The sequence below is a fragment of the Tripterygium wilfordii genome, chromosome 19 (genome assembly GCF_013401445.1).
Source record: "Tripterygium wilfordii isolate XIE 37 chromosome 19, ASM1340144v1, whole genome shotgun sequence".
Classification (NCBI taxonomy): Eukaryota; Viridiplantae; Streptophyta; class Magnoliopsida; order Celastrales; family Celastraceae; genus Tripterygium; species Tripterygium wilfordii.
Genome location: NC_052250.1, coordinates 4,958,092 through 4,974,835, shown reverse-complemented (window position 1 = coordinate 4,974,835; position 16,744 = coordinate 4,958,092). Strand labels below are relative to the sequence as shown.

Here is a 16,744-nt window from a genome sequence, read left to right as displayed (position 1 = left end):
GACCATCTGGATATCCTGGCAAAGAGGCGAAGATAATGTGGAAAATGCTGCAAACTATGACTGAGAAATATAAAAAGTATAAAGGAAAGTTTAGAAGGATGAAAGCTGAGTTTGTCAAGAGCAAGAAAATGAAGCTGCAAGAAGATTTGCAAATGGAAAAAGAAAGGGGCAATCTTCAGGAAGAGTATACCAAGATGAAGGAGCAAGTGAGCAGTATGAAAGGAGAACTTCAAGAGGCGCAAAAGGAAATTACTCAAATGAAGGGAACAATTGTGACATTGGAGGAGTTAAGCTACAATGCTAAGAAGGAGATAGTTGACAAAGTTGATAAGTTAAAGAGGAATAAGGTGGAGATCAACTCTCTGAAATAACAAATGGAGTATGCCTTTTCAGAAAGTCAAAAATTCCAGAAGTTGTATGAGGCAGATGAAGATTTCATTCAGCAAAAAGAGGCGGAGGTAGAAGAATTGAATCAACAGAATGATTTCTTACATGACGAATTGAATGAATTTCAACAGAAGCAACAAGGCACAGAGGACAAGATCAGGTTAATTATGAGTCGAGCATTGCAATTATCAGAATGGGCTCACAGCTATGAAAAACGGGTACAAGATCTGAAAGTAAATCGGGCATTTAAGGCGCCGGAATTGGCTGGGGTTTCCTTGTTTTTGACAGATTTACACAAAGACTTGTATGTACTTAGGGAGAAGATATTTCAAACGCAGTCAGCTAATTCTGATGTTATTGAGATTGATGATGAGTAAAGATGTAAACAATTCGAGCTACAATATTTTGAATGGAATGATATTTTGCCAATATTATTTTCTTGGGTTGCAAAGATTTCTTAGGACTTGCATAAATAATAATCACATGCATGCGCATCTTTAAATTAAAATAAATGAGAACTAATGTTGTTGTTTTCATAATGCACAGAAAAATCATAAATAATCATAGCGCCCAAGAAGCACCATCGACACCCCTATCGGACTCGCCTACAATCAAGAATTATTCAAAATATGGAGCAGGAAATGGGTGAGCATAGTCAGAATCAGGACATAGCTGAACTGAAAGAGCAAATGGCCCTATTAATGAAGAATATGGCGTTGCTGATGAAAGGAAAGGGAGTAGTTGAAAATTCTGAAACACCAGAGGTTCCTGAGAATCATTTGCACCAAGAAGTACCGGTTTACCCACCCGGGTTCACTCCTGTCCGTAACCAATCTTTGCCAGGTTTACACCAGCATCAATATATTTCTCAACAGGCAACGACTCAGAACCCAGCTTACATTCATCAAGTTGATTCTCCTGGGCATGAGAATCCTTTCCCAGTTGGTGCTGATACCGCGGGAACTTTTATTGGTGGGGTAGTAACTGAGGGAGTCCAGAATGAAGAAAGTAGCTCAATGGATGCTATTAAGAAGTTAGAGAAGAGATTAAGAGCCATGGAGGGTTTCAATGCTGTAGGGATGCTGAACCCAGCCAATTTGTGCTTGGTGAAGAATTTGAATGTTCCACATGACTTTGTACTACCAAAATTCAGTTTGTTTGATGGCACTGGAGTCCCTTTGGATCATTTAACGATGTATTGTCGACGCATGCAGCCATATGCAAGCGATGAGAAAGTGTTGATGCATTATTTCCAAGATAGTCTGACTGGGGCAGCTCAAAGGTGGTTCAATACCCTTAACCCTTCATCAGTAGCTTCGTGGGAGGATTTGGCTGAAATGTTTATGAAGCAGTATAAGCATAATGAAGAAAAGATCCCTACCATTTACGATCTGCAGAACACAACAATGAAGAGTGGGGAAAGCTTTAGGGAATTTGCCCGTCGATGGAGGGATTTGGCAGCCCAGATAATTCCGCCCCTTTCAGAAAAAGATTTGTTGAACGCTTTCATTGATGCTCTTCAGGAGCCTTATACTTCTAATTTGGCGGGAGGTGGCCATAATAACTTGGCTGATATGATACAAGCAAGCGAACGAGTTGAACGGTGCATGAAGAGAGGTACTCTGTATTATCCCACCCTTGATAAATCAGACCCGGCTAAAGCAAGTAAAGGCAAGAAGGCGGAAGTGCATTCTGTGAATTTTGATTCAAATCCAGCTGTTTATGGTGTGCCTACTTCAGATTATCGCCCTAGAAGCAATGCCCCGAGAATGTCAAGCCCAGGAGCCTACTATAATCATACCCACGACCAAAATCCTTATCCACCCCGATTCAATACACCATCACCCAATCAATACTCGCAAAACCCAAACACTTACCAAAACTTCCAAAACCCAAACACTTACCAAAATTTTCAAAACCCAAACACTTACCAAAACCCTCGTCCAAATTTCCAAAACCAAAGACCCAAAAGGCCTATTGAGCATTTTGATCCTTTGCCCATAACTTATGCTGAATGCTTCACGAAACTTCAAGCGCAAGGAGCAGTGGCTCCTGTTCCGGGACGGGTCCACCAACCTCCATATCCCCATTGGTATGATCCTAATGCTACATGCTTATATCATGGAGGTACACCCGGGCACTCAACTGAAGGATGTTTACAGTTCAAAAGGATAGTCCAGGGGATGATTGAAGCGAAATGGCTGGATCTTAGTGCAATCAATAAACCAAATGTCAACAACAATCCATTGCCTAATCATGAGAAAGAGGGGGTGAATGCCATTGAAGAATTTTGTGCTACAAAAAGATGGGTATCAGAGATTGCAATGCCGTTGGGCCAGTTGTTTATGGTGTTGAGGAAAGAAGGATTAGTTGAGGAAGTGGCAGTGGATACGCCCATTCAACGTGGACTTTTTGATGACATGAAGACTTGTGAGTTCCATAGAGGACAAAAGGGACATGCTATTGAGAATTGTTGTGGCTTTCAGGAGAAGGTACAAGAGTTAATGGATTTGAAGATAATAAAGTTTGAGGTGAAAGGCCAATCAAATGAAGTCAGTGTTATAGGAGGATATTATCAAGGGCCTAGGCCGAACCATGCTCCGCAATTTATCTTGCAGTATTATGTGGAAGATGCGCCGCCAGTTGGGCCATTCAAACCACAGATAGATCCTTTGTACAAGAATGACAAGGCTGTGCCATGGAATTATGAGGCTGAAGTTAGAGGAAAGCAAGGAGAAATGGTAGATAATATTTCTGGTGTTAGTGGAGTTACCCGGAGTGGGAGATGTTACACGAGAAATGATCCAGAAGGGAATCCGGTAGTGGATCTTGAAGCTGAACGCAAAAGAAAAGGGAAAGCAATACCTGAAGTTGAAGGATCAGGTTCTATTCCAGAAGAAAGTCTTTTTGTACGCCCAGAGGAGAAAAAGAAAGTTGTAACTGATGTGGAAGTCCAGGAGTTCCTGAAAATTATTCGGCAGAGTGAGTACATGATAGTGGATCAATTGAAGAAAACCCCTGCAAAGATTTCGATCTTGGAGTTGATAATGAGTTCTGAACCGCATCGACAAGTCTTGATGAGAATGTTAAATCAGGCGTATGTATCAGACAAGATTCCTACAGACTCTTTTAATGGCATTGTGGGAAATGTGTTGGCGTCCCATTTGTTGTCCTTTACTGAGGATGATATTCCGCCTGAAGGGATAGGGCACAACAAAGCTTTGCATATTTCAGCCATGTGTCGTGGAAAGGAATTAGCAAGTATTTTGGTGGATAATGGGTCATCGCTCAATATTTTACCAAAGGAGACTTTTGAAAAATTGCCGATTGACAGATCTTATTTAAGACCAATGCCGATGGTAGTAAGGGCATTCGACGGAACACGTAGAGAGATTATGGGAGAAATTGAAATACCTTTACAAGTTGCAAGCGTAACTTTCAATGTACCATTTGTGGTAATGGATATCTCACCAACCTACAGTTGCTTGTTGGGACGACCTTGGATTCATACTGCAGGAGTCGTTCCCTCATCATTGCATCAGATGCTCAAGTTTGTTCATGATGGAAGGGTTTATATAGTAAAGGGCCAGTCAGAATGGATGGTTGCTAATTTGTCTAATAATTCTCCTATTGATGCTCCGACAGAAGGGATTGAGAGTTCATTCCAATCTTTTGAAATTGCTAGTGCTAGCTATGTGAAGGAAGGACTTTCTCCTTTAAAGCCACAAATATCCAAGGTTACGAAGAATGTAGCGAAATGTATGTTGAAAAAGGGGTTTCGCCCGGGAGAAGGACTAGGTAAGAATCAACAAGGAATTAAGAAGCCAGTAGAAATGGTGAAACATCCAGAACGTTGGGGTTTGGGTTATAAGCCAACTAGAGTTGACAAGAACCGTGCACAAGCAGAAAAGCAGGCGAAGAGGTTTGCTCGTCTGGAAGGAAAGGAGCTGGAAGTCGAAAAGAAATCGATTCCTTGGCTTTATGACAGTTTTGTGTATGGAGGGATGCAGAACAAGATAAGTTTGGCTGATACTGGGGCAGTTTTTGGAAAACTGCCAGTTGGAAACTCGACTGATGTAACTGGGGCAATTTTGACAAATATATGTGATCAGTTTGAGGAGTTCCAAGTTGCTGTGGTGGAAGAGGAACAGAGTTCAGCTGCTAGACCTTGCTTTGTCATCTCGCGTCCTTCAAATTTCAAATTAGGCAACTAGACCAGTCTGGAGCTCCCAGTATCTCTCAAGAACCTGCAAGAGTAATCCCGAGTGCACTACCATCGTGGGCCCAGCTCACGGCCTTCGTTTGGGTCTTTTGTAATGAGCATGCTTTACTTTGCTTTCAATAAATCTTATAGTATGGCGATTGCATGTTCAACTCTTTGTACATATTCCCTTTTCCATGAAATGAAAGTCTTTTGACAGTCATCCATATTCATGTTTCTCCATTTCCATTTAAGTTTTGGTTCTCCATTCTCAAAACCATTTTTATTCATTTCTTTCACAGGATTGAAAATGATGATAACGAAGATGACGAACTTAATGAACCAGATTTTGATGCACCCATTAGCAATGTTGAATCTAACTATGAAATAGAGGAAGAAATTGAGATTTTACCGGAAATGTTAAGACAAGTCAATCAGGAAGAGAAACTAATAAAGCCGCATCAAGAGATAACTGAAGTTGTTAATTTGGGAATTGAGACGGAGAAAAAGGAGGTTAAGGTAGGAGCTGCCTTCGAAGGAGAGAATAAGAAGAAATTGATAGATTTGTTGCATAGTTACCAGGATGTCTTTGCATGGTCTTATCAGGACATGCCCGGTCTTGATACAAGTATTGTTGTTCACAAGTTACCATTGATTCCAGAATGTACTCCAGTGAAACAAAAGCTAAGGAGATTAAAAGCAGATATGCTTTTGAAGATAAGAGATGAAGTGAAGAAGCAGTTCGATGCTGGTTTTTTAGCAGTGGCTAGATACCCTGAATGGGTGGCAAATATTGTACCTGTTCCCAAGAAGGATGGAAAAGTGCGGATGTGTGTAGATTATAGAGATCTCAATCGTGCAAGCCCGAAGGATAATTTTCCGCTTCCCCATATCGATGTTTTAGTGGATAATACAGCTAGACATTCAACTTTCTCTTTCATGGATGGATTTTCGGGTTACAATCAGATCAAGATGGCACCAGAGGATCGTGAGAAAACGACTTTCATTACCCTCTGGGGAACCTTTTGCTATAAAGTCATGCCGTTTGGTCTGAAGAATGCCGGTGCTACTTATCAACGAGCCATGGTCACTTTGTTTCATGACATGATGCATAGAGAAGTTGAAGTATATGTCGATGATATGATAGCAAAATCCAAAGAAGATGAAGATCATATTGTGAATCTCCAGAAGTTGTTTGATCGATTAAGGAAGCATCAATTGAAGTTGAATCCAGCTAAGTGCACATTTGGGGCGACCTCGGGGAAGTTATTAGGTTTTATTGTAAGCAGGAAAGGAATTGAGGTAGATCCTGATAAAGTGAAGGCGATCTTGGAGATGCCACCCCCTCGGACAGAAAAGGAAGTTAGGGGTTTCTTGGGAAGGTTAAATTACATTGCCAGATTCATTTCACAGTTGACAGCTACTTGTGAACCTATCTTTAAATTATTGCGGAAGAGTAACTCTACTGAGTGGAACGAAGATTGTCAGATTGCATTCGAAAAGATCAAGCAATACTTGAAAAGTCCTCCAGTGTTGATGCCTCCTGTAGCTGGCAGGCCGCTTATTCTCTATTTGACTGTCTCAGATAGTTCGATGGGATGTGTGCTTGGACAGCATGATTCATCGGGAAGGATAGAGCATGCCATTTATTACTTAAGCAAGAAGTTTACTAGTTGTGAAGCAAATTATTCGATGTTGGAGAAAACGTGTTGCTCTTTGGTTTGGGCTGCACATCGGCTTAGACAATACATGCTTTATCATACGACGTGGTTGATTTCCAGAATGGACCCTATCAAATACATTTTTGAGAAACCTTCTCTTTCAGGGAGAATAGCAAAATGGCAGATGCTGTTATCAGAATATGATATTTTGTATGTTACACAGAAGGCAATCAAAGGGAGTGCAATAGCAGATTATTTGGCAGATGGAGCAATTGATGATACTCAGTCTATGGATTTGAAGTTTCCAGATATTGATGTCATGACTGTGTCGATAGAAGAGGGGAATCAGAGGGATTTGGCAAAATGGACTATGTTGTTCGATGGGGCTTCTAATATCATGGGATGTGGAATTGGTGCAGTGTTAATATCACCTGATGAGAATATTATCCCGTTTACAGCTAAGTTGTATTTCGAATGTACTAACAATGTGGCTGAGTATGAAGCATGTACGATGGGAATTCAAGCTGCTATCGATATGAGGATTAGGAGGCTACAGGTCTATGGTGACTCACAGTTGGTGATTAGGCAATTGAATGATGAGTGGGAAATTAAAGATGACAAGCTCATTCCATATTACCAACATATCAAAAAGTTAGTCAAGTTTTTTGATTGGATTGAGTTTGATCATATCCCCAGGGAAGAAAATCAAATAGCAGATGCTTTGGCAACTTTGGCGGCAATGTTTGATGTAGACCCAAAAGGGGAAGTGCAACTAATTAAAATTGAGAAACGAGAAATTCGAGGTTACTGTTCAAATTTAGAGGGAGAGCCTGATGGTAAACCGTGGTATCATGATATCCAACAGTACATTGAAAAGAAAGAATATCCATCAGGGGCATCAGAGAATGATAAGCGCACCATCCGGAGATTGGCGGGATCTTTCTTCTTGAATGGAAATGTGCTTTATAAAAGGAATGATGGGGTAGTTTTCTTGCGTTGTGTCGATATGGCGGAGGCTAAACTAATTATGGAGGAAATTCATGAAGGAATATGTGGGACTCATTCCAGTGGATATGCAATGGCAAGGAAGATTATACGTGCAGGGTATTATTGGTTAACCATGGAGAGGGACTGTATAAGTTATGCAAACAGATGCCACAAGTGTCAGATTTATGCAGACATAACACATGTTCCAGTTAATCCATTGCATGTGTTGACATCACCATGGCCTTTTTCAATGTGGGGATTAGATGTCATTGGTCCAATTGAGCCAAAGGCTTCTAATGGGCATCGTTTCATTTTGGTTGCTATTGATTATTTTACCAAGTGGGTGGAGGCTGCTTCGTATTCTAATGTGACGAGTAGCGTGGTTGTTCGGTTTTTGAGGAAAGAGATTGTTTGTCGATATGGAGTCCCAGAAAGAATTATCACTGATAATGGCACGAATTTCAATAGCAAAATGGTGAAGGATTTTTGTGACCAGTTCAAAATTTATCACCATAATTTGACTCCTTACCGTCCGAAGATGAATGGGGCTGTCGAAGCGGCGAATAAGAATATCAAGAAGATCATTGGGAAGACGACAGAGAATTACAAAGATTGGCATGAAAAGATTCCTTTTGCTCTATATGGTTACCGGACCTCAATATGGACATCTACTGGGGAGACTCCTTTCTCTTTGGTGTATGGCATGGAAGCGGTTTTGCCTATCGAAGTGGAGATTCCATCCCTTCGAGTAGTTCTGGAGGCAGGATTGGAAGAATCAGAATGGACTCGAATGCGATATGAATAGTTGAATTTGATTGAAGAACGAAGATTACGAGCAATTTGTAAAGGGCAATTGTATCAAAGAAGATTGATGAAAGCACATAATAAGAAAGTTCGACCTCGCAGTTTCAGGGAGGGAGAGTTAGTGTTGAAAATGATTTTGCCACCTCAAAAGGATCACCGAGGAAAGTGGACACCGAACTATGAGGGACCATATGTGGTGAAAAAAGCTTTTGAAGGGGGTGCATTAATTTTGACAAGAATGGATGGAGAAGAATTGTCTAATCCGGTGAATGCAGACGCCATCAAAAAGTATTACCCATAGAAAAAAAAAAGAAAAAAAACTCGCTAGATTGAAAACCCGAAAGGGCGGTCTAGGCAAAATTTAGAGTTAAAAAAAAAAAAAAAAAAAAAAACTCGCTAGATTGAAAACCCGAAAGGGCGATCTAGGCAAAAATTAGAGTTAAAAGCTCGCTAGATTGAAAACCCGACAGGGCGGTCTAGGCAAAATTAGAGCAATAAAAATCCTGCTGAAGTGAAAACCCCTCGTGGGCGCTTCAGGCAAAGATTAGGGAAAATAGGAAAGTCTCTACTAAAGTGAAAACTCTTCCTGGGAGCTTCAAATAATATTGAGATCAGAAAGGTGTGGTGAAAACAACTAAGGGGAAGGAGGCAGAGGCCTTTCGAGGATTTGAGATGAATATAAGGAAATACAATGAATGACAGATAGCGAGGCTGTACAAAGGTGAATTGGTTATGTTTAGGAGTATGCATGATGAGTCTATGAAGGAGAAGCTTCATATGGAAGTAGTCAGATTCAATAATTGCAAAATGGGGGCACACAAAACTGGGGCAGTTTTGTGCGGTATTAAAGTTATCTCATTTATTATCCTGTAAAAATTTCTGCTATTTCCTTTATTTCTAACCCTCTTGAATCATATATATACTCGACCAGTCTCTCCTGTTATCTATTTATTCTAAATAAAATTCTCTGAGGTTATTCAGTTCATTTCCAAATTCCTTATTCATTGCTCGTGTTCTTCACGATTTTATTGCTTATATATCTTGCCTTCAGAAATCTCGTGTAGTACAAGCATTGCCATACTATTGAATTTATTTGGAAGTTAAGTGAAGTAATAAAAGAATCATGACAAGTGTATTAGGACATTGTTCTTAGTAGGAACTTGAGAGATTTGATGTTCTTGACTGTAAAGAAGCTAAAAGAAATTAAATGACGCTAAAAGGCATGGTGGAGCCGAAGAGATTTTGGTGTTCTTGAATGAAAAGGAGCTAAAAGAAATTAAATGGTGCTAAAAGGCATGGTGGAGCCTGAGAGATTGTGGTGTTCTTAATTTTAAGAGAGTTAAAAGAAATTAAATGACGTTAAAAGACATAGTGGGGCCCAAGAGATTCTGGAGCCGAAAAGCTTTGGTTTGGCATTAAAGGTATGTCGGATTTGATGGAAATAAGATGGAAGCAGCAAATCGATGGAAAGACCAGACAAAAAGATGATGAAAGATACAAGCATAAGCGTAACATGGCAGATTGAAGATAGGGTGGAATCAAAAGATGCAGTCTTCTCATGATGGATGATTGTAGGATGATAGGGGTGATGGTGCTTACGACAATTAACCAAAATCAAATTTTCAAAATGATAAGAATAAAAGAAAATACAATTTTCTTCATTGCATTCATACATTCAGGGATATTTTCTTGCATAAATTCAAACAAACATTTGGCCAAACCGGGAATGGCCTTGTGATCCCGTGCCCTCTATTTTTCTGCACAAACATTTGGCCAAGCCGGGAATGGCCTTGTGATCCCGTGCCCTTTATTTTTCTGCACAAACATTTGGCCAAGCAGGGAATGGCCTTGTGATCCCGTGCCCTTTATTTTTCTACACCAACATTTGGCCAAGCCGGGAATGGCCTTGTGATCCCGTGCCCTCTATTTTTCTGCACAAACATTTGGCCAAGCCGGGAATGGCCTTGTGATCTCGTGCCCTCTATTTTTCTGCACACACATTTGGCCAAGCCGGGAATGACCTTGTGATCCCGTGCCCTTTATTTTTTTCGCACCAACGTTTGGCCAAGCCGGGAATGGCCTTGTGATCCCGTGCCCTTTATTTTCTTGCACAAACAGTTGGCCAAGCCGGGATTGGCCACAGTGATCCCGCGTATTTCAGTTCCCGTACGAAACTCGGTTGACTACACCTTTGTTTGTCTTTTATTTCATAAAAGACATACAAAGGGGGGCAGCTGTAGTACCCGGTTTTCGTCTGGCCCCAAAAAAAAAATTTAATTAAAAATTAAAAATAGGAAAAATTAAACAAAATTAAAAAATTGAAAAATACAATAATAATAATAATAATTCAAAAGCCCGTTCTGGAGCCCGTAATCTCACAAAAAATTCAAAGCCTGTTTCTTGGACCCACAAGCATGCAAAAAATCCTAAAGCCTATTTCTTGGACCATAAGCCCATAAAAATTTCAACCCAAACCCAATATAACTAAACCCTAGAAAATATCTAAAAAATAGGAAAATTAAATAAATAATAAAGAAAATCCTTAAGAGGGAAAGGTGGTTCTTTTATTAGGGTTTCACAAAAATAAGGAAAAGACAAAAATGTAAGTCTTGAGGGTTTGAGAGAAGGAGAGGAAAATAGGGTTTTTGGGGGCATTTTGGGATTTTTTTGAAATAGAGATAGTTTAAAAAGAGTGGCAGCCGCACAATTAAATGGGGAAAAAAAGGAAACAAAGGGGAATCGGGGGCACAAAGGGAAGAGGAGAAAAGAAAAAGTAGCCGGCAGAGAAAGAAAACAGGGAGGAAAAGGGGAAGTCGCCGTGAGAGAAAACAGGGGAGAAAAAACAAAAGAAAAAGGAAAGGGTTTTGAGAGATTGAAAATAGAAGGAAAGAGTGGAGAAATCACGGTAAAGACACAAAAAGGATAGATCGGGAGAACGGAGGGCAAAAAGAAACGAAAAGAGGAAAAAGAGAGGTTGAACAGAGGAGAAGGAAGTCAATAGCAAGGGAGTGCCGGATACAAAGAAGAAAGGCATTACTCGGCATCTTTTTCAACTTCTCTACTATCTTCTTTGGTGTCATTTTTGGTTCTGGTTTCTGGTCTCTAAACACTACATGTGCACTCTTGTTTACTTTTGGGTTTGTTCTAGCAGTAATGATTCGTTCACAATTTAACCCAAACCTGGTTTTATTTCATTGATTTCTTTCCAATGTGTTTTGGATCCCATATTTGGGAATGATAGTCTATACATGACTCTACTATTTTGGAGTTCCATTTACATGGGTGCCATTCCTCTGAAGCATGTATGGATTTGATTCTTGTGGCTTTGGATACCCTTATTTGTATATGTATATAGGCTGAGTTTTGATGATCATATATGTATATATGCCGGTTTATGCATGTATACAGTGTGTGTATATATATATATATATATAATATATATACATATATAAGGTATATGCAGTACAGTGTGTATATATATGGGGTGTGTATACATATATTGGTTTTTGTATATATATGTGTGTTTATATGCGCATGTATATGTATATACAGTGTGTGTATATATATGTATAGTGTATGTATATATAGGTGTGCAGTGTGTATATATATATATATATATGTAGTGGGTGTGTGTATATGTGTGTGGGTATGTGCATATATATGTAGTGCACGCATATATATATATACAGTGTGTATGTGTGTGAATATATATAAATATATATATATATATATATATATATATATATATATATATATATATATTCAGTATCTGTGTTTGTATGCACACATCTCGTTTTGTATATTTGTGTAGGTGTATTTGAATATATGTGTTTGTTTATATGTTTATGATGCATACGCACTTAATTTGATAATGAATTTTTAAGGCATTTGAGTACAACTTTAACCCTTCCTCTTGTTGAATTTTGAATGTGGATCGGGCTCGACTCCGCTTGGGCCGGACTTGACTTCATTTGGGCCGAAACATATATTTTGAGATTGGATTGGGCTTAAGTAATGGACCGGACTCCGTGGTCATATTTGTATTTGTAATTTGTAATTTTTATTATTTATATATTGTTATCTTGTTTTCATTTGTATATATCTTTGTAAATGTAAGCCATGTAATAGGATAGTGGAAAAATAATGGAAGTAGTGTAGAGTAGTGTAATTTATATTTATGCATAGTTAAATTGATTAGTATGCATGTTAGGGATTATTAGTTTAGGATGCATGTTTAGAATGGATATTAGAATTGTATGCATAGATCATTTTCCGCAAATCCGTCAATTCAACAACCGCGTCTTTACCAAATTTTCACATAAACAAATTAATGAATACTACATTAAAGTTAATTAGGAGGAGGACTTGATGACATTCAGCTCCTGCCTAGACTTTAATTGTGCTATCCTTATTTAAACAAAATGTAAATGGTAATTTAATTTACTAGATACCTAAATTAAAGTTCATTAGGAGGAGGACTTGATGACATTCAGCTCCTGCCTAGGCTTTAATTACGTTATCTTTTCAAATTAAAGTATCATTTGTATTTCTAAATACAATGATAAATTAATTTACCAGATACCTAAATTAAAGTTCATTAGGAGGAGGACTTGATGACATTCAGCTCCTGCCTAGGCTTTAATTATGTTATCTCTTCAAATTAATGTATCATTTGTACTCGAAAACATAATGGTAACTAAATTGAAGTTAATTAGGAGGAGGACTTGATGACATTCAGCTCCTGCCTATGCTTTAATTATGTTATCTTTTCAAATCAAAATATCATTTATATTGGACAAATAACTTTTCAAGAAAAAGCACATAGATCGATCTAGGTAACCTTTTAGGGAGTCGTGGGGTGCCTAACACCTTCCCCACACTCAATAGACCCCCTTACCTATTCTCTGATTCGTAGACTATTTTTTTTTTTTTTTTTTTAGTGTCCAATTGCGCTTAAATCAATTGGTGGCGACTCTAAATCATTTTTCATCCTTTGATCGCCGGTCCGCGTCGTGACCCTGGTTGCGACAATACCAAAATATTCTTGGAACACAAGTAAATTAACTTTGGTTGACTCACGCTAACAATCTCAACATCCTGAGACAACCAGAACCTTAGGCATCATCATCGGTGGATCCAAGATACGCGGCATATCTCAATTAACCGCCAAAAGGAATGCTCAAAAGGTAGTAAACAAGGAGCTTCGATCGACAGACACTTTTGTCCCCACCTTATGAAAAAATTATAAGCTTCACCGATCATGAAGCCATAAGGCTGCTAAATCCACATCATAATGCACCTATAATTCTCTTTCCCTGTCGCTAATTATGACATCAAGCGCGTCTTGGTTGAAAATGATAGTTCGAAGAATGTACTTTTCTTGAGTTGCTTGAAAGCGATGGGGATTGACAAATCCCATATCATTGGCCGAACCCACCATATTAGTTCGCTTTAGTAGCGAGCAGGTCCTCTAACCTCTAAGAGATCACCTTGCTAATCTATATTGAAGGGATGAACCTGAACACCAACTTCGTCGTGTTGCCATGGATCCATAAATTGAAGGTTATTCCGTCAACATACCATCAATTGATGTGTTTCCCTACTAAGTGGGGAGTTAAGGAAATCAAGATAGAGTAGCTTACCTCGTGCAATTGTTACACCAGTGCGTTGAAGAGCAAAACAAAAGACTTATAGCAATTACAACACTTAACCAGTTCGGTCGACACAATCGATCAGGACCCACTTAACACGAAAAAGTTGGATGATATACAAATGCATCTAGAGTACCTTGACCACAAAGTCCATATTAGAGCTCTCCTGGACTGTGAACTTTGGTCGCAGATAATGTAATTCCTTACTCAGAACCATGAATGCTTCGTTTAGTCACACATCGACATGACAAGGATCGACCGAGAAGTTGCAATACTTAGACTTCAATGTCGACCCAGGTTACACCTAAATGAGGCAGAAGAGGAGAAAGTTTGCCTTCGAGTGAAATCATATTGTCAACAATGAAATACAAAAAATTGATTGACATCGGCTCCATTTGAGAAGTACAGTACCTGGATTGCCTAGTCAATGTTGCCATCGTGAAAAAAATGGCAAGTGGAGGGCCTATATTGACTTCACCGACTTTAACAAGCATGCCCTAAAGTCCCTTTCGCCACTTCCTTATGTAAACATATTGGTTGACTCTACTACAGGTCATGAACTACTCCACTTCACATATGCCTTCTCCAATTACGATCAAATACTCATGCATCCGAACGACAAGGAGAAGACTGCATTTGGTTTAAAAAATGCAGGTTCAACACACCAACGTCTTGTCAACAAGATCTTCATTGATTTGTTGGGAGACACAATGGAGGTCTACATTGATGATATGTTGGTAAAACCCTTCGTAGCGTAACATCACCTTGTGCATTTGTAAAAAACATTCAATGTACATTGCAAATACAACATGAAGCTTTATCCTGCCAAATTTTCTTTTGGAGTATTGGCTGAAATTTTTGTTAGATATATGGTCACTAAGAAGGCATCCGAGGCCAATCTAGGGCAGATCCAATCTGCACTTAACATCCCCTCAACAAAACGTAGAAAGGATGTCCAACGGTTAACAGGTAGATTCCCAACTCTCAGTAGCTTCATCTCCAGATTGTCTAACAAACTCTATATGAAATCCTATTTGGGTCCACAACTATGATGTTTGACCATCACCCAAGGTGGTCTCATCCTTGCAAAGATTCATTAGGGTGAATATAGGAACCACTCTAGAGGTATAAATGTGGTGAATTGTGCCACACAAGTGGTTATTTTATGGCCTACTATGAGGGCAGACGCTGCCAATTTCAAGCGGCTTTGTGATAAGTTCCAAGGATTTACTCAAGTTTTTCACCTTCCTCTAAAAAGTACCACCCTATACTCACCCCATTGCTATTTATAAGATGAAGAATGGACAATGAGGGAAAACTTTTGGTCGTCACAGGCTAGCGAGTGTACATTCTCGTGCTTATAGACTACTTCACGAAGTGGGTCAAAGCTAAAATATTCAAATAAATGAGGGACGATGAAGTGAATACCTTCATTTGGATGAACATCATCTACCAGTTCGGCATCACAAAACAGATTGTGATCGACAAGGGTTCGTAGTGTACTATGGTCCTAACAGACGATAGCAAAAATGTCATGTCATGCCCTAACCCTCGAAGCGTGAGGGCAAGAAGGAGATGACACAACAACAGCACACATAACGACAAATCAAGCTGAAAATTGGACAGCATCTTCTCATAACTTGGAGAATGCCTCTGTACAAATATAAAGAAAATCTCAACATAATACAATATCCAGACATAATCAAAACCAAACCAAAGCCCCCAAGCCCACAACCATGTCTGCACAATCCAACGCAGGAGTCCCAACCATTCGGTGCACCCTCCTGATCCTCAAATTGAAATCCCAAAATGGATGCTTACAATGCATAAACAATCAAATCAAACTAAACATGACACAAACAATGTCCCAAATACAGGTAAGTCAATAATCTAGGCCATCACAGTCATGTTCCCTCCTATTGATCCGAAGGACCCACATCATAAACAAACTCACCTAAAAGGATAAAAATATAAAGGTTTGAACCAAATGCCCAGTAAGGATATAAAGAATCTAAATAAAGGCTGAAAGAGTAACATCGTGTAATCGATACAACAATATGCAATGCAATATAACAAATGCACTCGATCAACCAAACCGAACCTCTATATCCACCTCTTATGAGAGCCTTAATCGAGCTCCACAAGATCCAAGAGAGTCTTGAGCCAAGCCTATAGGCCCGTCTGAGCGATGGACAAGCCCAATTGGCCCACAGCCTGGGTTGTCTACTCTACGAAGGTCAAAACCCACACTGCAAAGACGCTCCCTTATAGGTACACACCCCAACCAAAGCCCAAGGCTTGTCAGGATAGACATCATGTGCTTCTCATGTGACCCAGACCCCTATAAATACATTAAGTACAAGCATCATTAAAGGAGCTCAACTTTTTGGAGGTATCTTGCTCTCCCTCTCTCTCTAAATGCCAATCACGTTTCTTACTATAAATCCTAACCATGTCAACTAACTTAACCACAAGAGCTTCCCTGATCGACACCACATCGGTGTCAATCTTCACGGTCTACCTTCATGTGATCTTAGCGGGGTTGCCGAGTGCTTTGCTTGACAAATATTGATTGCAGATCTTCAGGTCTACAACTTATATATCACATTTTCGTTACTCTTTGTGATTGTGACTTTTTCCTCTTATATAATGTCTTATTTGAAATAGAAAATAAAAAAGACAAAGTTAGAGGGAATGAATCTGTTAGGGGATGCAAAAAGAATAAAAGTTAACAAAAGGAGAGAAGATAGAGAGAGAATGAGCAACTCGTTGTGTTAGATGTGGATAACAATTAGCCAACGGAATTTTGTGGGAAATTTTTTCATGTAAATAAATATTCGTTAGCAGTGTTAGTGGACTCTTTGATGGAAGGAGGAAGAATGGTATTAATTTAAACTACAAGAATGACTTTTGCATCCTTAAAAATTCATAAGAACCCAATCCAATGGACATCTGCAACAGTAGTTAGAGTCTGGAATAAAGATTAAATTTATAGATCTGCGATTGATGAAGAAAACAAGATAACAATTTGATTGACATGAGAAGCCTCCAGT

At 39.2% G+C, this 16,744-nt stretch overlaps 1 protein-coding gene across 1 annotated transcript; it reads left to right on the top strand.

Moving 5' to 3' along the window:
• The first annotated feature begins 257 nt into the window (after positions 1-257).
• LOC119985509 lies at positions 258-15,030 on the top strand. The gene is made up of 9 exons (XM_038829799.1): positions 258-347; positions 519-656; positions 1,434-1,892; positions 3,336-4,001; positions 4,985-7,264; positions 13,882-13,886; positions 14,095-14,407; positions 14,507-14,660; positions 15,026-15,030. Exons 1-9 carry the CDS (start codon positions 258-260, stop codon positions 15,028-15,030), a joined length of 4,110 nt encoding a protein of 1,369 aa, XP_038685727.1.
• Positions 15,031-16,744: the final 1,714 nt, after the last annotated feature.

Excerpts from the sequence above, each read along its gene's own strand:
- LOC119985509 (XM_038829799.1), top strand. The coding sequence starts at position 258 with ATGAAGGGAACAATTGTGACATTGGAGGAGTTAAGCTACAATGCTAAG. Across the intron at positions 657-1,433 it reads AGGCGCCGGAATTGGCTGGG|TTAAGAGCCATGGAGGGTTT; the intron begins GTTTCCTTGTTT and ends TTAGAGAAGAGA. Across the intron at positions 4,002-4,984 it reads AATGGATGGTTGCTAATTTG|GAAATTGAGATTTTACCGGA; the intron begins TCTAATAATTCT and ends GAAATAGAGGAA.